Source organism: Myxine glutinosa, chromosome 10 (assembly GCF_964187855.1).
Source record: "Myxine glutinosa chromosome 10, kmMyxGlut1.1, whole genome shotgun sequence".
Classification (NCBI taxonomy): domain Eukaryota; kingdom Metazoa; phylum Chordata; class Myxini; order Myxiniformes; family Myxinidae; genus Myxine; species Myxine glutinosa.
The window spans coordinates 23,808,409-23,830,451 of record NC_136270.1 but is presented as its reverse complement, the minus strand read 5'-3'; the positions used below and the strand labels follow the sequence as shown (position 1 = coordinate 23,830,451).

The window sequence follows — 22,043 nt, the reverse complement described above, 5'->3', positions numbered from 1 at the left end:
TAACACCAAGTGCACCACAAGAAGAGCAAGAGACACCTGCAGGGTTAGGGGTTGTCGAATTTATTTTTATTCCAATGAACAATGGTGACTGCACCGATTGGTGGTGGGGTGGTGCTGTTGATGCTCGGGAAGGGTGCTCTGCACGTTATTAAAGGCCGTCGGCCACAGAGCACTCGTGGGTTGGTGTATCGATGTTGGCAAGCGCGCTCTCCCTATGCATAACATCTGCATGTGTTCCTCCAAAGACAGGTCCTGGATCGTAGTGTAGATATCAGCGTAATCTTGTAAATAATGCTCCCTACCGGATGTATGTGTAGTTTGCGAATTCTTTCCGGATTCGGTTATCCTGTGGGTGTGTTTCTGTGAGGAGAAGGGTGCAACGTCGCAGGGGGACATATTTACTCATTTGTGAATATCTGTAAAACTGTCGCACTCAGGGTAGAGTTAATAGTAGAGGGAACTACATTGCGTGCCACACTAAAGTAGGTAAAAATTTATCGGGTCGGGACGCCCCGAGGGTAGAGAAGGGTGCAATGTTGCGAATATGGAATTTGGCCTCCATATCCGCTTGTAAATATTCCCCTATTTTCTCCAATACTCCCCAACTTTCCCCAATCCCCCATTCCCTAGTCCCATTGCATGTAAATAACAATCAGTAGAGCCGACCTTCCCCTTATTCCCCCATTAAATGTCGTGCCCAGGTCCACCGCACCACACGTAGCCAACTTTCGGACATCTTCCTAGTTATTCTTAATCTATGTCAGTTAAGGCCTCGTTTCCATTAATTATGACTCTTCGTTGCACCAGAATGTGATTATATGGCATCAGTAGTGAGTTTAGGACCTTTCCCATACCTCCTCCCATCTTCTTCCCCAAACAACAACAATAACAACAACTACAACAACAATTACAACAACAACAGAGGGGATGGCGGCGGAGCGGGGGAGGATGCGTCCTCACACCGGCTCGATTAGCTCCAGACCATGCGCTCCACGGGGTTACCCCGAAGGGGCTGGCTGTCAGCTCCTCGTCGGGGGCGGAGCCAGTAACCCCCCCGCACGCACCCAATGAGAAGCAACGTGCCGATTCCACGAGGCGGAGCTAACGAGCCGAGGGCGTGTCACTCCCCGCCGGATATACGCGGCCACGCGCCGGATGTGACGTGAGATTCGCCCCCAGCTGGAGAAAGACGGACCTGCGAGCGCTGAAACAGATGCGCCTGAGTTTGGAGAGGCCTGAGAAAGAACGTCACCTCTGAGCGCTGCGACGAGACCTCCCCGCATCTCTGGACCGAACCGTGTACCCTGCTTTGAGCCAAGAGTGCACCTTGAGCCATCGCTATCTGCCTTTCCTAGCCATCAAACCCCGTGTGAGTCAGCGTTGTCCCGTTTATCTGTCGTCTGTCTAGGGTTAATATAAGAGTGTGTCTAAGTGCCTGTCTTTCTATGCTGTCCCTCTTGTAGTTGTAATCTAACCTTCCGCCTTAATATAACCTCCTCCGGAGGTCTTGAGAACTGAACCCCTGGTGTCGTATTGTGTCATTATAACCCAGCCGGGTGTCTTCTTTTTCTTATTGAGCCAGCGTAGCGCGACTTCGTCAACGTCGAGTATAGTCGGGTAATTTGTGCGGACACGACGGCCATTCCGCTCGGCCCACCTTAACATCAAAGTCGTGTCTGTAACAATATATATACTTTCACATTAATAATCACGACATTAATATTAGGCAATGGAAAATATACAATTTTCACATATGTGTGTATGCAAAATTTGGTGGAGATCGGGCCAGCCCTGTTGTTTTTCACTGATTTTCAGATGAACATACATACACACCAACATAAATACATATATACATACATGCACACATACATATATACATACATACACACCAACATAAATACATATATACATACATGCACACATACATACATACATACATACACACATTACATACACATACATACATACATACATACATACATACATACATACATACATACATACATACACACATTACATACACATACATACATACATACATACATACATACATACATAACATAAGTACATTATATCCAATGGACCAACGGGCCCCAAATTTATTAAAAGCATTTACACCCTGGAAGATGTGACAGCATGGAAACGTTTGGATGCCTACAACTAATTGGGTGGATCAGTGACGTGGCTCTTCTTGTGAAGAATATATATATCAGGTTGCACGAGCAAAGGTAGGCCTGTAATGCATCAATGACACAGGCTCATGTTGGCAGAGCAGATACGCATGATGTAATATACTGTATATTAACATCATGGTCATATGCTCTGCCAACATCATGCCTCTCTGCTCTCGGATGTTTATCTGGCCCCAAGTTTTCAGGGATAAAAAGTTGTTTTCCTGGACTTTAATAAACATTTTATGTACAAGTGACAATCCATTTTCCAATGCCACTTGTACATAAATTGACAAAAAAAATTAAATCGTCCAAACCACTGCATTTTTTGATAGAACAAATCAATATAGATGAATGTTTGGATTAGATTGTATAAATACCTGTCCTGGAGACAAAATCGTTCCGTAAAACCGTAATGCTGGTGATGGGCGGGACCCAGCCACTAGGAATTAAGATAGCAAAGATCCGACATTCTATTATATAAAATAAAGCAATTGCGTCTGTGAGTGAGTGAGTGAGTGAGTGTGTGTGTGTGTGTGTGTGTGTGTGTGTGTGTGTGTGTGTGTGTGTGTGTGTGTGTGTGTGTGTGTGTGTGTGTGTACGACTGATAGTTGTAGAATCGAAAAAAAGCAGGCACAATCTCCACCAAATTTTGCATACGTGCTTGGGGTACCCTGGGTTAGGGCATAGGCATGAAATACCTCCCTTCCCCAACCACCATTTTGTGAGACAACCTGTGTTTTTTGCTGAACCTTGCTGGAGAGATGGGCTATTGTTAGGCACTGTGAACAAATATTTGCCCCACCATCCCCAAATATCCCCACCCATCTGCTCCCTGAGGGAGTGAGTGCTCTAGTTCTTCATATTCTCTTGCTTTCTCTTTACTATCAGCTGTGCTGCTAAGTAGCGACTTCATGCATATACTGTCACGTGAAAAAGTAAGTACACCCCATGTAAAGTTTTGACTTTTTCAACATATTTCAACATACAGCTATTTGATCTTCATTTCAACAATATTGATAGATAAAGGTGATATTGTGGCGGACACAAAAGCCCACTGGCGTGGTGACATCATTCCGCGCACCAAGTGGGCGGTGGCCACGCACCAGGGGTAGGCGTGGCCTCATGATATACACCGGGCGCCCAGCCCGGGACAGTACAGTGTTACAGTGTAGTCTTACAATAAAGACGTTTATATGTTACCGCTTGTCCGCTTCCTCCTTGCTCACAAGCAGCGCGCGTAACGCCGCGCTTTACTGGTGACCCTCGACGTTGGATCTGCTGGAGCGATCCTTCCACACGCGACGCCATCGCCATGGCCGACTTCGTCAAACTTCCGGAATTTTGGGAGGCTCAGGCCGAAGTCTGGTTCGTCCAGGCCGAAGCCCAATTTCAGCTTCGGCGCCTCACCGGCGATGACACGCGCTATTGCCACGTCGTCGCCTCCCTCGGGCCCGGCACGGCCGCTCGAGTTGTGTCCGTCCTTCGCCACCCACCGAACGGCCACAAGTACGAGGCACTCAAGCGGCTACTCCTAGCCACGTTCGGCCTTACGGACGACGCACGGGCCGACCGCCTCCTGGATCTCCCCGAGCTCGGTGAGACGCGCCCGTCGGTCCGAATGGACCATATGCTGTCACTGTTGGGCGACGAAGCCCCCGGTTCGCTATTCCGGGCGCTTTTCCGGCGCCAACTTCCAGCGCAGGTCCGCCTCGCGTTGGCCGGGACCGAGCTAACGGAACCCCGAGCATTGGCGGCCGAGGCGGACAGGTACTTCGCCGCTTCGGACATGCGGGCGAGCGTCGGCGTGGCCGTCACGGCCCTCGACGCTGATGTTCAGCAGCATGTTCCACAGCATCAGCTTCTACAGCACGCTGATGTTCAGCAGCATGCTGATACGCACCTCGTGAACGCCGCCACGCCCCGCCCACCGCCGCGGCGAAAACCGCCACCGCGGGGAAACCCGCCAACTCCACCGGCCTGGCGGAGCCAGCCGCGCTCCTCCAGCTCCACCACCTGGTGCTGGTTCCATGCCAAGTTCGGCCACGAAGCTCGGCGGTGTCATCCGCCGTGCTCCTTCAACGGGTCGGGAAACGCCCGGGCCGGCGCTCAATAGTGGCGATGAGCGCCGGCCATTCGAACAGCCTGCTGTTCATAACGGACACCTTCTCCAGGCGCCGTTACCTGTGCGACACGGGAGCGCAGGTGAGTGTCATTCCCGCCGGCACGTCAGACAAGCACGCCGCGGGTGGGGGCCCCGCGCTGCTTGCCGCGAACGGGACGCCCATCCGTACGTACGGAAAACGCTGCCTCTCTCTGCGGTTTGGAGGGCAGGTTTTCCGATGGACGTTCGTCACCGCCGACGTGCCCATGGCACTGCTTGGCGCGGACTTCCTGTGCGCTAATGGGCTCCTGGTCGACGTCAAGCGCAGACGGCTTGTCCAGGCCGAGACGTTCAGCTCGCTCGCTTGTGCGTTGCCCAGCTCAACGAGCGGCTTGCCAAGCGGCTTGCCGAACGATTCGGTTCCGGCCACGTTGGTCTGTACGCTTCCGGCAGCGGACGCATTCACCCGCCTCCTCGCCGGCTTCCCGGCCCTCACGCGGCCCACCTTCTCGGCGGGGGCCGTCAAGCACGGGGTGGCCCATCACATCCCCACCGTCGGGCCACCGGTCTACGCCCGGGCACGCCGCCTCGAGCCGACGAAGCTGGCGGTGGCAAAAGCGGAGTTCGCTACCCTGGAGCGACTCGGCATCGTTCGGCGCTCAGAGAGCGCTTGGGCGTCGCCGCTGCACATCGTGCCGAAGCCCGGCGGGGGATGGCGACCGTGCGGGGACTATCGCCGTCTCAATGACGCCACGACTCCCGACCGCTACCCCGTCCCCCACATTCAGGACTTTTCCGCCCGTTTGGCGGGCAGGTCCTTCTTCTCGAAGGTGGACCTCATACGCGGCTACCATCAGGTCCCCGTCAGGCCGGAGGACGTCCCGAAGACGGCGGTCATCACGCCATTCGGACTCTTCGAGTTCTTGCGCATGCCCTTCGGTCTGAAGAATGCGGCTCAGGCGTTCCAGCGACTGATGGACAGCGTCCTGCGCGACTTGGATTTTGTCTACGTTTACCTGGACGATATCCTCGTCGCCAGCGCGTCCCGCGAAGAGCACCTACGCCACCTCCGCACGCTCTTCGAACGCCTGGGCCAGCATGGCCTGATTGTGAACCCCGCAAAGTGCCGGTTCGGCGCCGCCACAATCGATTTTCTGGGGCACCGTGTCACCAGGCACGGAGCCGTCCCCCTACCGGCCAAGGTGGAGGCGGTGAAGGGGTTTCCGCGCCCCCGCACGATCAGAGGGCTGCAGGAGTTCCTGGGCATGGTGAACTTTTACCATCGGTTCCTGCCCCGTATCGCCCAGCTCCTGCGCCCCCTGCACGAAGCTCTCCGAGGTAAGCCGGGCAAAGGCGACGTTACCTGGACCGAGCAGATGGACACGGCGTTCACGGGCGCGAAGCTCGCCTTGGCTAACGCCACCATGCTCGCGCACCCGGCGCCCGATGCACCGATCGCCCTCACCACCGATGCCTCGGACTACGCGGTGGGCGCAGTGCATGAGCAATGGGTGCGTGGAGCTTGGCAACCGCTGGCGTTCTTTAGCCGGCAGCTTCGCCCGCCCGAACGCCGTTACAGTACCTTCGACCGCGAGTTGCTCGGACTTCACTTGGCGGTCAGGCACTTCTGCCATCTGCTCGAGGGCCGGGCGTTCACTGCCTTCGTCGACCACAAGCCGCTGATCTTTGCGATGGGCAAAGTCACCGAGCCGTGGTCGGCCCGGCAGCAGCGTCACCTCTCGGCCGTGTCCGAGTACACGACGGACATCCAGCACGTCGCAGGGAAGGACAACCCGGTGGCGGATTGCCTTTCCCGGGCCGTCGCCCACGCAGTCCACCTCGGCATCGACTATGCCCGGATGGCAGCGGACCAGGCCGCTGACCCCGACGTCCAGGCCTTGCGGACCGCCGTCACGGGCCTCCGCGTCACCGAGGTGCCGTTTGACGGCGCGGGCGCGGCCCTCTTGTGCGACGTCTCCCTCGGGCGTCCTCGCCCCATCGTGCCCGCGGGCTGGCAGCGCCAGGTGTTTGACGCCATCCACGGCCTGTCCCACCCGGGCGCGAGGGCCTCCCAAAGGCTGATCGCCGACAAGTTCGTCTGGCATGGCCTCCGGAAGGCCGTCCGCGGCTGGGCCAGGACGTGCCTCGCGTGCCAGCGCGCCAAGGTGCACCGGCACACCCAGGCCCCGTTGGCCCCGTTCACGGTGCCGGAACGCCGGTTTGACCACGTCCACGTGGACCTGGTGGGACCTCTGCCCCCCTCGCGGGGTTTCACCTACGTCCTCACCATGGTGGACCGCACCACCCGGTGGCCGGAGGCCGTGCCCTTGGCGTCGACAACGGCGGCCGATGTCGCGCAGGCTTTCATCGCCACCTGGGTCGCCCGGTTCGGCGCCCCCTCAGACATCTCATCCGACCGCGGCCCCCAGTTCACCTCGGAGCTCTGGGGGGCGGTTGCGCAGGGGCTCGGGGTCCGGCTGCACCGAACCACGGCCTACCATCCCCAGGCTAACGGCCTGTGTGAGCGATTTCACCGCTCATTGAAGGCCGCGCTCCGGGCCACCCTCCGCGACGGCGGCTGGGTCGACAGGCTCCCCTGGGTCCTGCTGGGCCTCCGGACGGCGCCCAAGGAGGACCTGCGCGCATCCGCGGCGGAATTGGTCTTCGGGCAACCGCTGCGGGTGCCGGGCGAGTTCCTCCCCGACTCCACGGCACCATGGTCCGCGGCACAGCAGCGCTCCGCTCTACAAGAGACCGCCCAGAGGTTCGCCCCGGTGCCAACGGCATGCCACGGGCACCCACCGACGCACGTCGCCCCGGAGCTTCGCACGGCGGAGTACGTCTTCGTCCGCCACGATGCCCATCGGACACCACTGCGGCCCCCGTACGACGGGCCTTTCCGCGTGCTGGAGACCGGGGCGAAGCACTTCACCCTGGACATCGGCGGTACTCCTGACCGCGTTTCGGTAGACCGCCTCAAGCCGGCCCACCTCGATGTGGACCATCCACCGCCAGTGGCCCGACCCCCACGTCGGGGCCGCCCTCCTGCGGGCGGACCCCCGGCACCGCCCAGCCCCGCCGCCACGCCGCCCCCCGGTCCTGCACCCATCCCAGGGGCAGCCAGGGGCATCCCACCTGGCATCCCTGCACCCCGGACGCCGCCGATTGCCAGGGGGCGCTTCGGCCGGCTCATTCGTCTGCCCCGCAAACTGGCCCTCCAGGTGCGCGGGAATTCTGGGGGGGCGCGTGTGGCGGACACAAAAGCCCACTGGCGTGGTGACATCATTCCGCGCACCAAGTGGGCGGTGGCCACGCACCAGGGGTAGGCGTGGCCTCATGATATACACCGGGCGCCCAGCCCGGGACAGTACAGTGTTACAGTGTAGTCTTACAATAAAGACGTTTATATGTTACCGCTTGTCCGCTTCCTCCTTGCTCACAAGCAGCGCGCGTAACGCCGCGCTTTAATATAATATAACAAATATCATGAAACATTTACATTTTGTAGTCCATTGTATAATTTAAATAAACATAAATGCAAATTTCGCGTGTGGAAAAAGTAAGTACACCCTTGGCTCCAATAGGTGGTATTGCCCCCTTTGGCAGAAACAACCTCAAGTAGGCGTTTCTTATAACTGTCTACCAGTCTCTGACATCGACTGGGAGAAATTTTTGTCCACTCCTCCATGCAGAATTCTTTCAGCTGTGCGATGTTTGAGGGGTTTCTTGCATGCACAGCTAGTTTCAAATCCCCCCACAACATCTCGATGGGATTTAGATCCGGGCTTGGACTTGGCCATTCCAGAACCCTCCATTTCTTTCTTTTCAGTCATTCCTTGGTGGATTTACTGGTATGTTTAGGGTCATTGTCACGTTGCAAGGTCCACCTTCGGTTGAGCTTCAACTTTCCGACAGATGGCCTCACATTATCCTCAAGCACCCTCTGGTAAAATGAAGAATTCATAGTGGATTCTATGATGGTGAGCTGCCCAGGCCCTGATGCAGCAATGCTGCCCCAAACCATAATATTTCCACCACCATGCTTTACAGTTGGTATCAGGTTGTTGTGGTCAAATGCTGTCTCTGATTTTCGCCAAACATGTCTTCTGGTACTGTGGCCAAATAGCTCCACCTTTGACTCATCATTCCAGAGCACATTGTTCCAGAAGTGCTGGTCTTTGCCTAGGTGTTCATTGCCAAACTTTAGTCTTGCCCTGATGTTCTTTCTGGACAGCAAAGGTTTCCTGCTGGCACACCTCCCATGTAGATCAAATTTGTCCAGCCTCTTTCTAATGGTAGACTCGTGCACTTTGACATCAACAGTGGCAAGCGCTACCTAAAGGTCCCGTGATGACATTCTGGGGTTCTTAGAGACTTCTTTCAGCATCTTGCGGTCTGCCATCGGGCTGAACTTGCTGGGGCGGCCTGGCCTGAACAAGTTGGCAGTTGTTTGGAATATTCTCCACTTGTAGACGATCTTCCGGACAGTCGAATGATTGATTTCAAATAGTTTGGAGATCTTTTTAAATCCCTTCCCAGACTCGTAGGCATTTATATCCTTCTTTCTGAAAGCCTCAGAGAGCTCTTTTGATCTAGGCATGGTGACGCCACACACTTCAACAACAAAGAGCAAACCAAACTAAATGTCTGAGATTTAAATAAGACAGGTTCCTCCAAGATCTTCTCTAACGATGTTCAATTTTAGGTATTTGAAGTAGTGATAAATGTAGGGGTGTACTTACTTTTTCCGCATGCGAAATTTGCATTTATGTTTATTTAAATTATACAATGGACTACAAAATGTAAATGTTCATGATATTTGTTATATTATATCACCTTTATCTATCAATATTGTTGAAATGAAGATCAAATAGCTGTATGTTGAAATATGTTGAAAAAGCCAAAACTTTACATGTGGTGTACTTACTTTTTTACGTGACTGTATACTTGCATAATTTGTTGCTTAGCTTTGGTAAATCCCTGGGGAAAGTTAAACTTGGTCCGGGAGGAGGGGTAGGCACAGGGTGAGGGGTGGCAGAGAAGATTACTAGCTTATCTGGAATTGGAATTCCAGATAAGGTGTTGTCATCGCGCACCTTCCATCCGTCCATCCGTTGCTTATTTCGACTTTTCCGGCCAATCCTGCTGAAATCTGGCAGCAATGTTCCACTCCTGACTGGTAACGGCAATTGCAAAGCTCCTTCTGGTCACGTGACCGGAAGACCAGTCAGAATGCTACCAAATTCGGGTTACAACATTAGGCCACAGTAGGGATTTGAAATTATGGAGGTCATGCCGATCACATAACCAGAGGTGTGTCAAAATGGCCGACAGCCAATTTTTGGGAAAATCGTGTAAATTCCTTCAAAATTCTTCTTACCAAACCCAACAGTCAGAATGCTACCACATTTTGGTTAAAACATTAGGATAGGCTTCTGATGTTAAATTTTGGAGGCCATGCCGATCATGTGACTCGAAGTTTGTTAAAATGGTGGACTAAGTAAATTCCTTCAAAAATCTTTTTCTCCAGACCCACCAGTCAGAATGCTACAAAATTTGGGTTACAAGATTAGGCCAGGGTAGAGATGTAAAATTGTGGAGGTCATGCTGGTCTCATGACCGGAAGTGTGTCAAAATGGTGGATTCAGTAAATTCCTTCAAAAATCTTCTTCTCCTGACCCACCAGTCAGAATGCTACCAAAATTTGGGTTACAACATTAGGCCAGGGCCCAGATAAGCTACAGGTCCAGTGGTCCTATTTTTTCTTTTGGTGCAATTTTCTCGATTTTCAAGGAGTTTCAAGGACTTTAAAAAGTTTTCCAGGAGTTTCAAGAACTGGAAAATTCTTTCTCATTTTTTCCCCCAGGACATTCAAGGACTGCAAACCATGGAATGTGAAAGATGCCAACTAAACAAATAAGGCTGGCAGATGTGATACCCAGCTTAATATCTGATAGCAGGCACAACCTGCGATGCAACACCATGCCTGAGAAGCACCAATCGGACAGTTTATAGTCAGGTTGGAAATCGAACCTGGACTAGACAGCTTAAAGATAAGTGTACTACATCTGTACCATCTACACATTCACATACACGAGCACACACACACACACACACACACACACACACACACACACACACACACACACACACACACACACACACACACACACACACACACACACACCTAATGAATTGTACAGTATCAGCCATTCCTACAATATAATTTAAAGGATTGTTGTAAATGATTAGTTTCACAACATCCTATATTCAACTTTATTATCTTCACCAGAGGGTCCATTTGTCTGTCTGTCTGTCTGTTTATCCACACAGTACATGAGTAGGCTTTTCTCTGCAAGTCTGAAAACGTTGGTCCGATTGACAAGAAATTTTTACCATAGGGGGCACCTCCTCCTGTAGAATTTATTTAATGATAATTATGACGGCATAGGTCACATGCTAGTGCACCATCTTCGAAAAAGTGGAAACTTTGAACCTCTATATCTCTGAAACCACTCGATGGAAAAAATTGAAACAAGGCTCATTGTTAAGTACACGGGGAACAACATATATTCATGATGATGTCATAATTCGACAAGTATAATGCTTGATCCGATCAGTCTGAGATTTATTGAGCATGATCTACACAAAAAGTGTATTGGAGAATTAAATTAATGACATCTTCGGTCACGTGGTTCGGCAGCCACATTGGATTGAACATAATTATATGTTAATAAACCACACAAACACAGCACCTAATAAACACCACATATATCCATCCTGGCGAGGGTCTGCAATCTCTGATTGCTCTTTCTTGCTTTCTTGTTTAAATTGTAAACCTCAAAACATAGTTCCCTTACCTAAAGTAAGAACCTTAACCTGTTAGCAATTTACTAGTTTCTTGACCGCCCAGAGAATCAGCTGGGCACCGTTCTTCCTCGAGGTTTCGATCCTTTCAGGCCAGAATCTCTCCAAACGGCAGATCCACAACCTCGGTCACGAATCCACATCAATAGATAGTACATCAGTAGATCCACAACCGCAGTTGCCTCCAGGCAGTCAGTCAACCCATCAATGCAACATCACTAATCAAACTTTACTCACTAGAGGATTTAATGTATTATTACAAAGTTACAAATCCCATCCACACTCCATTATATGATAATACATTAAATCATGCAGACCTAATCTTAAATATAACATGTCCACCAACCAGCACGACCACCCCACTTTGGATTAAAAAGTGATTCAAATATTTAAAGGGTTACATATAATGGCTTTTCTACATGCTGCCCTGTCTCCGAGCAACCATTGAAACACACCTTACTCTGAAACACACCTTTCTTTTTTTCTTTCTTTTTTTGCATACAAGATCGAGGCTCGTGTAAGAGCTAACATCGATCCCAAAAAAAATATAACAAAACGGACACACAAAACATACAATAAAGGGAGCAGGAGACAAGATTGTGAGAGGGAGGGAAGCACACAGAACAGGGAGAACAGGGACTACGGAAGATCTGTGGGAGGGAGTGGGCTTGGGGGGAGGCAAGGGTAGGCAGGAGTGGGGGGGGGGGGGGGCAGGGTGGGAGAGTTATAAAACACATGGACACTGCTAGACCTTCCAGGAAAGAAAGAAGTCGGTATTTCAAAAAAAGTGGATCTTGGGTGCATTACCGGGGGTAGAAGAGATCAAGGTTTTGGATGGGGGAAGATAAGAGATGGTGGTGAACAGCTGTTTTAAAGACCTGGAAGGAGGAGTGGGATTGAAAAGAGTGAGGGAGTTTGGTCCAGAGGGGGGAGTAAAGAGGGATGAAGGAGTGAAGGTGAGCAGAGAGTCTTGATTTTGGCAATTTCACCAGAAGAGGGTTTCTGGCAGAACTTGTGTGACCTGTAGGAATATTTGGGGGACAGAGCACAGATAGAGCTGGGGGAGCTAGGCCGGAGAGGAGTCGGTAGAAGACAGAAAGACCACCTACCTGCCTGCGGTGAGCGAGTGAAAGGCCCTCGGAGTTTGCTTCATCGCGGGAGATTCCAACGATTCTGAAAGCTTTGGTTTCAACAGCATGAAGCCGAGCTAGGTGTGAGGCAGGAGCACCGGCCCAGAGGGGAGAGCAGTATTCCATTGAGCTGCGGATTGCGGATGAAAGCCTTGTGTTATGGATTTGTCACTTCCGTCTTTGTGGTTTTCATCTTCTTGGAGCATTTTTAGTATCAGGTACTATTATTGTTACGGTTTCGGTGTGAAATGGAGATAACTATCTTCAAAGGTAAAAATAGTGTTTCAGAAGAAAAACGAAATGGGTGAAGAAGAAACCGGAAAAAGAAAAAAAAAAAGAGGCGGGCGATGGGAATTGAGAGAGATCGGAGAAGGAGGGCTTCTCTGCTTTGTGGTGGCGAGCGGACCTTTTGGACATTGGTCGCAAGTGAATGTTGGTTTCCCCGGGAAAGGGATTCCCGTGACAGTGTTGTTATTGCGGTTGCAATTAAACCTGCGTGACGGGTTTTGGTTTTTTTTTTTTTTTGTTTTTTTTTTTTTGTTGTATACAAGATCGAGGCTCGTGAAAGAGCGAACATTAATCACACAGAAAGACAAACCGACACATAAAACATATAACATCGGGAGCGGTAGACAAGATGGGGAGAGAGGGGGAAGGACACAAACACAACATTTGAGAGCAGGGACCGAGAGACATGGAGACATCGAGAGATCTGAGAGAGGGCGAGGGCTTTGGGGGGGGGGGGGGGCATGGGAAGGGGGCGGTGGGAGAGGTATAAAACATATGGACACTGCCAGGACTTCCAGGAAAGAAGTTGGAATTTCAAACAAGGTGGATCTGGGGTGAATTAGCGGGGGTAGAAAAGATCAAGGTTTTGGATGGGGGAAGATAAGAGATGGTGGTGAACAGCTGTTTTAAAGACCTGGAGGGAGGAGTGGAATTGAAGGGAGTGAGGGAGTTTGTTCCAGAGGCGGGAGAAAAGAGGAATGAAAGAGTGAAGGTGAGCAGAGAGCCGAGATTTCGGCAGTTTAACCATCAGAGGGTTGCTGGCAGATCTTGTGCGACCTGTAGGAATATTTGGGGGACAGAGCACAGAGAGAGCTGGGGGTGCAAGGCCGGAGAGGAGTCGGTAGAAGACAGAAAGACCACCTACCTGCCTGCGGTGAGTGAGTGAAAGGCCCTCAGAGATAGCTTCATCGCGGGAGATTCCAATAATTCTGAAAGCTTTGGTTTCAACAGCGTGAAGCCGAGCTAGGTGTGAGGCAGGAGCACCGGCCCATAGGGGAGAACAGTATTCCATTGAGCTGCGGATGAAAGCCTTGTATGTGGTGAGGAGCTCAGGTGTGCCGAGGAAGGACTTCGCACGACGGAGGATGCCCAGTCGGCGACTGGCTTTGGAGGCCAGCTTGGAAATGTGGTTTTCCCAAGAAAGATCATGGCAGATAGTGAGACCCAAAATCTTGAGCGACAGAACTTCTTGGAGAGGATTGTTGAGAAAGTAGATGGGAGGGTTGTCCAGTCGATCTTTTCGGAGAGACATAGTAAGAGTGTGAGATTTGTCAGGATTGAAAGACATGTTCCACTTGTTTGACCAGTCTGTGATTTTGTCCAGGTCTTCAGAGAGTGAGGAGGCAGCAGACTGCCGATCTGAGGGAAGAGGAATGGAGCGGCAGAGAGTGGAGTCATCAGCAAAGAGATAGAGAGGATTTTCGAGAGAGTCAGATAGATCATTGATGAAGACCAGAAAAAGCACGGGGCCCAGAACACTGCCTTGGGGAACTCCAGCCTGAACAGGAAGAGGAGATGAGAGAAACCCATTCAGGGCCACACGTTGACGACGACTAGAGAGGAAGTCCGCCAGCCATGCGTGGAGATTTCCATGGATACCAAAGGAGGAGAGTTTGGTGAGCAGAGCGGGGTACCAGACCGTGTCGAAGGCACGTGATATGTCGAGGGAGACAGCTCTAATTTCCTGTTTGGCATTGAGGACCTCCATCCATTGTTGAGACAGCAGAAGCAGCATGTCCAGAGTAGAGTGACCTGGTCTGAAACCAAATTGATGATCAGAGATCAAGCCATTGGAGAAGAGGAAAGATTTCATATCCGAAGCAATGATGGATTCCATGACTTTGCTGATAATTGGGAGAAGGCTGATTGGTCTGTAGTTGCTAGGATCTGTTTTTGCACCTTTTTTGTGCAAAGCGGTGATGTTGGCTGATTTCCAAGCAGATGGCAGTTGACCTTGAGCAAAAGAGAGGGTGAAGAGAACAGAGAGAGGGTGAGATAGAGCAGCAGAGCAGGATTTTAGGACCCGTGGGCTGATGCCGTCGGGTCCAGTTGCAGAATCAGAGTCGAGGGTTGACAGAAACTTTTCCACCTTGTCAGGAGGAAAGGACACGGAGTCCAGGAGCAGCAGGGTACGACTGGGTATGGTGGGTACAGAGAGGGATGGGTTTGGGACACAAGATTTAGAGGCAAACACAGAGTTGAGGCATTCAGCTTTTTCACGTGCGGAGTCAGCTGTGTAGCCGTTTGAGGTAAGGGAGGGGATGGAGGGGGAACAAACACCAGAAACGGATTTGACCAGACGCCACCAGGATTTGGAAGAGGGAGACAGATAAGAGAGTTCGGTCTTGAGAATGGAGAGATATTGTTTCCTGGCTCTCCTGAGGGTGGACACACACTTGTTTCGGGCTTTGTGAAAGGAAATGAGATTTCCTTCCGTTGGATTTGCTTTCCAGGAGACGAAGGCAAGTTGTTTCTGGGCAACAGCCTCACCACAAGATTCCGTGTACCATGGACGGGAGGAAGGGTATGACAACTGAAGACGAGATGGGATAAATCTGTGCATGAGAGAGAGCAATTTACTTTGGAAGAATTCCCAGGATGAGTTGATGTCAGAGGTGGTAGAGATGGGAGACCAGTCCAGATGATTGATGGCTGCTTGAAGACCGTGCCAGTTGGCCTGAGTGAAATGCCAGACTCGTCGACGCTGAGCAGGCTCCCTGAGGATGGTCAGAGAGATGTCCACTTTAACAAGGACATGATCAGATGATCCGATCGGAGCAGAAGAAGAGCAGCAGACATTTTCAGGGAAGTTAGTCATAACCAAGTCCAGAAGAGAAGATGTTCCGTTGACTGAGATCCGGGTCGGGAAATTGACAGATTGTGTCAGTCCCAGTGAGTCGCAGAAGTCCTTTGCTGAAGAGCCATGGCTGGTGAGAGAGGTACCCACACCCAGCCAACTGACATGGTGACAATTGAAATCACCACATATGAGGAAGAGAGAGTTGGGATGAGTAGATAGAAGTTGATCCATATCATCAGACAGCGAGATGTAGATGGAGTCATCACTGTTTGGTGGACGGTACAACACACATATGAACAAGAGGTGGGAGCGAAGGGGAAGCCGTAGCCAGAGGTATTCCTGGGGGTGAGGTGGAGAGAGTGCAGTGCAGGGCGAGTGAGGAAGAGAGTTTTTGATAAAGATAGCAACCCCACCTCCAGGACGAGGCTCAGGTCTATCATACCGGAGGAGGGAGTAGCCCGGGAGAGATACTATGGAATCAGAGACATCATAAAGGAGGAAAGTTTCTGTTAAGCAGATCACGTCTGGTTTGACAGAAGCAACCTGTATGGAGAGATCAGTTAAGTTTGAACGAAGGCCCCGGATGTTTGAGGTCCATACCGTTAATGAAGAGGAAGGGGGAGCATCAGATACAGAACAGGGGGGAGGAGGGGTAGGGTAAGATGTGGAAGAGGTGGAAGAGATAGGGAGAGCTGTTGAAGGTGTGTCAGAGATTTCAGAATAGCTCGGAGAAAGGGAAGGATGGGGCGGACAAAAGGTTTGATGGTGATTGGGTGAGCCACAATGAGGTGTTATTTGAGGAGGGGGAAGAGCGAGGCAGAAGGTTGGGGGAGATGGAGGTGAGAGTTTGAAGGGGGAAGAAGCGGGGAGGACGCTTTGAGGAGGGGGAGTGAGAGGGGGGAAATTGAGAAGCAATGAGGGTGGGGAGATTTGAAGGGGAGGGGTGAGGGGGGAGTTTGGGAGGGAAGGGACAAGGGGAGGGATTTGAAAGGGATGGGATATGGGGGAGATTTGGAGGGGAGGGGTGAGGCAGGAGTCTAGGAGGGGAGGGGCGAGGGGGCGTCTTGGCGGGGAGGGGTGAGGGGGTAGTTTAGGAGGGAGGGGGCAAGGGGGGAGATTTGAAAGGGATGGGTGATGGGGAAGATTTGGAGGGGAGGGGTGATGGGGAAGATTTGGAGGGGAGGGGTTATGGGGAAGATTTGGAGGGGAGGGGTGAGATTGGATTTTTGAAAGTGCACGATTTATGGGAAACGAACATTTATTGCAAAATGAGTTTCTTGTGACCTTCGAGTTAAAAATACGTTTAAGGACGCTGGATGGAGGATGGAGTGCAGGAGAGTTTAGGGAATGTAGAAAAAAGGCACTATAGGAGATGGATATTTTTTTGGGATGAATTGATTTGGTGAGCAAGTCGAAAGCAGCCTTTTAAAGAAGAAGAAGAAAAAGGTGTTATAAAATATGACGGAATACATAACTTGAGGGGAAAGTGTAAACATTGAAGGTTAATGAGTGAAAACTATCTGGGGAAATGGGGGAGAAACACGTGGTCGAAGAACGAACGAACGAATAAGAATGAATAAACGAATGAGAACAGAGAAGGAAACGTTTTTTTTTTTTGTTTTTGTTTTTTTGAGTTGAGATTTACAACTCAATTTACAATTTACAATTGGTTCCGAGAGTGAATCATCATTGGAGAGCAAGCTGACGCCTACATTATCGGCCGGTCCGCCATTTCACCTCGCACAAGCCAATCGCCCTGTTCCACGTGTGTGTCGTGGGTTTTCCCGGAGTGACCTCAGCGTGGGAACCGCCGATTGTTCATGCCAGCTTCATTGTCGGTGAACGGAAGGTGTGAGTTTCCACTCACCTTTTGGGTGAATCATTACCGGACCAACTTCGGCCCGACCTCTCGCCTCACGGCTCTCCTGCGGCTTTGACTGTCGACCGACCTGGATTCAGGTCCCAGTACGACCTTTTCGTGTTGATCGCCAGAGAGGGGATCGACTTTGGCCTTGTGTCGTGACAATCGTCGCTCTGCTGCCATTGTTCTGCACGAAATTTGGGGAATGTTACAGTTCACTCACGTTGGAGTACTGTGAGTTATTGATTAAAGAACATTGGGGGTACCATCATAGGAATTGTATGGTTTATGATGTGGAAGTGAGAGTTTCCTTGTACTTGCGTTTAGTGTTATTATTGTGTGAGTTTTGAATACAATAATTTGTCTTGTATCAATTGCTTGGTGTGGTTCTACCATTGGTCATTGGGACACACACATAATAGCACATCTTTCTGCCATGACTCCTTTCAAGGCTCGGAGGTACACCGTGGCCGGGGTTTGGGGAGGAAGCACGTAACACTTGTATGTGGTGAGGATCTCAGGTGTGCCAAGGAAGGACTTCACACGACGGAGGATGCCCAGTCAGCGACTGGCTTTGGAGGCCAGCTTGGAAATGTGGTTTTCCCAGGAAAGATCATGGCAGATAGTGAGATCCAAAATCTTGAGTGACAGAACTTCTTGGAGAGGATTGTTCAGAAAGTAGATGGGAGGGTTGTCCAGACGGTCTTTACGGAGAGACATAGTGAGAGTGAGAGATTTGTCAGGATTGAAAGGCATGTTCCACTTGTTTGCCCAGTCTGTGATTTTGTCCAGGTTTGCAGAGTGAGGAGGCTGCAGACTGCCGATCTGAGGGGTGAGGAATGGAGCGGCAGAGAGTGGAGTCATCAGCAAAGAGATAGAGAAGATTTTCAAGAGAGTCGGAGAGATCATTGATCAAGACCAGAAAAAGCACAGGGCCCAGAACACTGTCTTGGGGAACTTCAGCCTGAACAGGAAGGGGAGATGAGAGAAACCCATTCAGGGCCACACGTTGACTATGACCAGAGAGGAAGTCCGCAAGCCATGTATGGAGATTTCCATGGATACCATAGGAGGAGAGTTTGCAGAGCAGAGCGGGGTGCCAGACACGGCACATGATATGTCAAGGGAGACAGCTCTAATTTCCTGTTTGGCATTGAGTTGCCAAACAGGTTGCCAAACAGTTGCCACCTTACACACCTTACATATAATACATAATTATATATTGGGAAATAAAATACAAATTTTCTGTTTGTTGAACTACCGTACAGTTAGAATCGCATTCTGGTGACGTCACACGCATACTCTCTATTGGAGTGGGAGTTATCAAACGTGACAATAACAATATCTCATTACTTATTTAGATATGTGATTCATTATTGGGATTCTCACCTACCTGCCCAGTATGGATCAGGGCGTCACTAGCCTTTTAGGAGGGAAGTTCAAATTCTAAACCGAGGCTGGAGGTTGAACCTGCGCAACAGGTTGAGGCAATGCTATTGTCGATAAAACGGCCGAAATAACCGCATATCGGACAATGTTCAGAGCACAATGTGTAAGATGTGCTCACTGAATTTGCCGGTAATCGGATGTACTCCCCTGTTTATAATTGCCGAAGTTCTCATCTATCATTTTATCTTTTCACAACACTCACAAAGATTTTTCTGAGAAAAATGGGGATTCGATCGATCAGGGTAAGGGGATCAGGGTAGCTGCACATAAGTCCTTAAAGAGATGCATGCGGCTCCGGAGGTACAGGTTTCCGACCCTCGCAAACAGGCCAATTTAGAATAGCTACATCGAACATAAAAAAGTGTTTGAGGAATGGTACAACTTATCGCTTATACCTCTGATATTACGAATTATTCTTCTTATTTATGCCCTTCTCATGCCATTCAACGGATATTATGAATTAGAATTAATTTATTGTCAAATAATTGTTATTCACATACCTTGCTCGCAAACTTAAGGTGCACTTCTGTTTCTGCAGAAAGACCTTTCTTGATTTGTGCCCAAGCCTCTGCGAGTGTCCTGCTTGACAGCATCGGGGGGGAATAAGAGACAATGACATCCTGAAGTCTTCCATACAAAATCCATTTTCTTAGCAAATTTGAAATGAGGATCAAAAACCTTAAAAGCAGTACATTCTTATAATGGGAAATGTTGAGACAGACCATTTGAACCATTAGCGCGGCCCAGCCATGAGGCTTCTTAACACAATCCGGGTATGCTGTTCGCTTCGTTGCCGGGTATGCGTTGAGACAAAAACAGATCAATACAATGGATGGTATTTGTACCTGGGATACCGGCATCACGAACTACATGCTCAGGTAGGCACACCAAGCAGTTGCTTTTGTTACCTGCTTTCCACTGTGTATCACATCAATGCACCCTACTCTTTGCAGAGCGTCAGTGTTGCCGAAGGAGTTACACTAGGTTGGCAGAAGTTACATTAGGTGGTTTGCCGTTGCCTCCCGGGAGTCAGTCAAGGCAGGAATATATAATTTGTTCAGGGTGCCAACTCAACTACTCTTTGCCAAAGACATCGAGGGATCTTTAATGTCCACCAACGATCAGTGCTGGCAGATGGATTTTCAGGCTGAACGTCCAACTGAGGGACACATTGATGAATCTCCCTGCCTTAGAAACACCAAGGTGACAGTTTACAAGTGGGCCAAGATTCGAACCCAGACTAGATAGCTCAGAAGCGAGTGCGCATACCTCTAATGCTATTCTGCCAGCCCATGACAGAATCGACGCATGATGTATAATTAAAAAGAATTTTGATCGACACGCTGTGCCAAACTTTTATGACAAGGATCATTAATTTCCAGCTCTGATCCGAGCAAGGGAAAAAAAGAGCAGGTTTGAGGACAAACGCAATGCTTCCGACAAGATAATACAAAACAGAACTGCTTGAGCTGTGCAGTCAGATGGATCAGGGCAACTGTAGTGATCTTTGAGCTCCTGGTATCTCTCCAAATTCACTCACAACATCCCTCTCCAAAGTCGTTCTTACCCTTCCTCATTTGCAACGAGAAGGCTTTTTGAAAGCTTCGACAAGTTTCTCGCGTACTCTTCCTCTATCCTGATCCTGTGCAGAAGAAAGCAAGAATGAATGCATGCAGTCGTTAAAGATTAAATGGTGCAGCGCTTTTGCCACGCTTCTCTTAACAGTGTAATAGGATTTACCGAATTCCTCTCGAACATAACGCACAAAACAGGACAAACAAGTCCAGCGTCTCACCCCAATACCAGCACCTGGGTCATCCACCATATATCCACAACCCCCCAACTTCACAACTCATCACCCCCCCCACAAGCCAGATCTTTGTCTCTATCACGATCGAATGCGCGTCACCTCTCGTGAAAGAATGCAGCCATCTCGCGGGTCATTTGCTGCCCTTTCATCTGCTTTGCAACGAGGACGTTGAATCCAGACACCACCTTCTTGCTGTGCCCCTGCTGCCTGTCCGTCTGCGGCAAAAGGAAGAGGCACCTGAAGGATTCTCAGCTTTCTGAAGTACACAGTTTGTGTACGAGTCATCGTCTCAAGTTCTGCTGTGTCTAAAGTGTGATAGATAACTGACTTTCCCTGCAAGGCCTACTTATCCAGGGTAAACTCTACTTAATGCCAAATATTTAATAATCATCTCATCTTATAAGTACCACTCAATGATTGTAGAGTAGCTGTCAGCCAAAGTGTTTTACGAGAGACAATGAAGGTTTGCCATTGCCTCCCCAGTCGAATATCAAAACGATAAACTGCAATTTGACCAGGACCAGCATGCCCGTGGTTCCGTCTTCCTCAGTCTGTTGTCTCGAGTTCTTCCCTCCAGGATTTCACATTAGCTGCCCACCTCGACGTTATTGTCTCTTCCATTTCTACCTTGAAGCTTTACTACACCCACTGAGACCCTATTCCCAACCTTAACCCGCAATTCCTATTGTTCTGTGATGCATCCAAATCACCTAATTTTTGGCCTGGTGACCCTTTATCCCTCCCCACCCCCCATAGCCCACCTTCCCCCTCTTTTCTATTCCGCTCTTCTGTGAGCCTCGATACCTTGATTGCAAAAATCTTCAATGTTCACATGTGTGTGGTAACAAATACTACAGCTGGCTTACAGCCAATCCCGAAAAGGTGGTTTACGATTATGACGCAATGTCCTGCCTGTGCGTCACCACAACAGAAGTTTGGAGATTCAAACACAGACGAGACAACTTCAAAGCGAGTAAGCTTTCTCTGAGATATCCTACCAGTACAGAATTACATCGTAACTAATCGAAAACAAATGGGTACTTTTGATACAAAATGTAACAAAATATTAAATTAAATGCACATCAGCAAAAACAAATTGGGAATGTCAAGCCTCCAAAGTTGCATTAATTAATAATTAAAACCGTTATGAGGGGATGTATTGGATTTGCGCTGATGGAATTTTCATGTATTATTAAATAAAATCACACACAAGTGTTTGGACGGAGAGATAAGGTTACGAGTGATGAAAGCGGCGGCGCAAACTCGACAAGATGTCCCAACATCTGCATCTGGTTCTGCAGAACGACAAACACTTTGAAGCAGGAAAACACACCGGGGGAGATACCTCACGTGCTTAACCCCACGACCCCAGCTTCCCGACGCTAGCCGAGAAGCAGCCTCTATCCCCTCCTTAAATGCCATCCTCAGGAGTGACAAACGAACCCAAAAGTGGTCGCAGTAACTCCATTCGTCTGGCTTCAACAGGCTCTGCTCTGCGGTGCCCTCGGCCGATGGGAACGTCACGTCGTTTATCTGAGAGGAAAACAGGAAGCGAACAGCATA

General features: G+C 50.0%; 1 protein-coding gene across 6 annotated transcripts in view; it reads right to left on the bottom strand.

Annotated features, from left to right (window-relative positions):
- The window catches only part of LOC137434339 (growth arrest-specific protein 7), a 517,476-nt gene that overhangs the window by 21,244 nt on the left and 474,189 nt on the right, over positions 1–22,043 (bottom strand). For all 6 annotated transcript variants that reach the window (XM_078785450.1, XM_078785449.1, XM_068127242.2 and 3 more), the window contains 4 exons: positions 21,924–22,013; positions 20,580–20,695; positions 20,238–20,312; positions 19,171–19,249 (listed from right to left, as the gene is read on the bottom strand). In XM_078785450.1, coding sequence (XP_078641576.1) covers positions 19,171–19,249; positions 20,238–20,312; positions 20,580–20,695; positions 21,924–22,013 — 360 coding nt within the window. The remainder of the gene's footprint in view (positions 1–19,170; positions 19,250–20,237; positions 20,313–20,579; positions 20,696–21,923; positions 22,014–22,043) is intronic.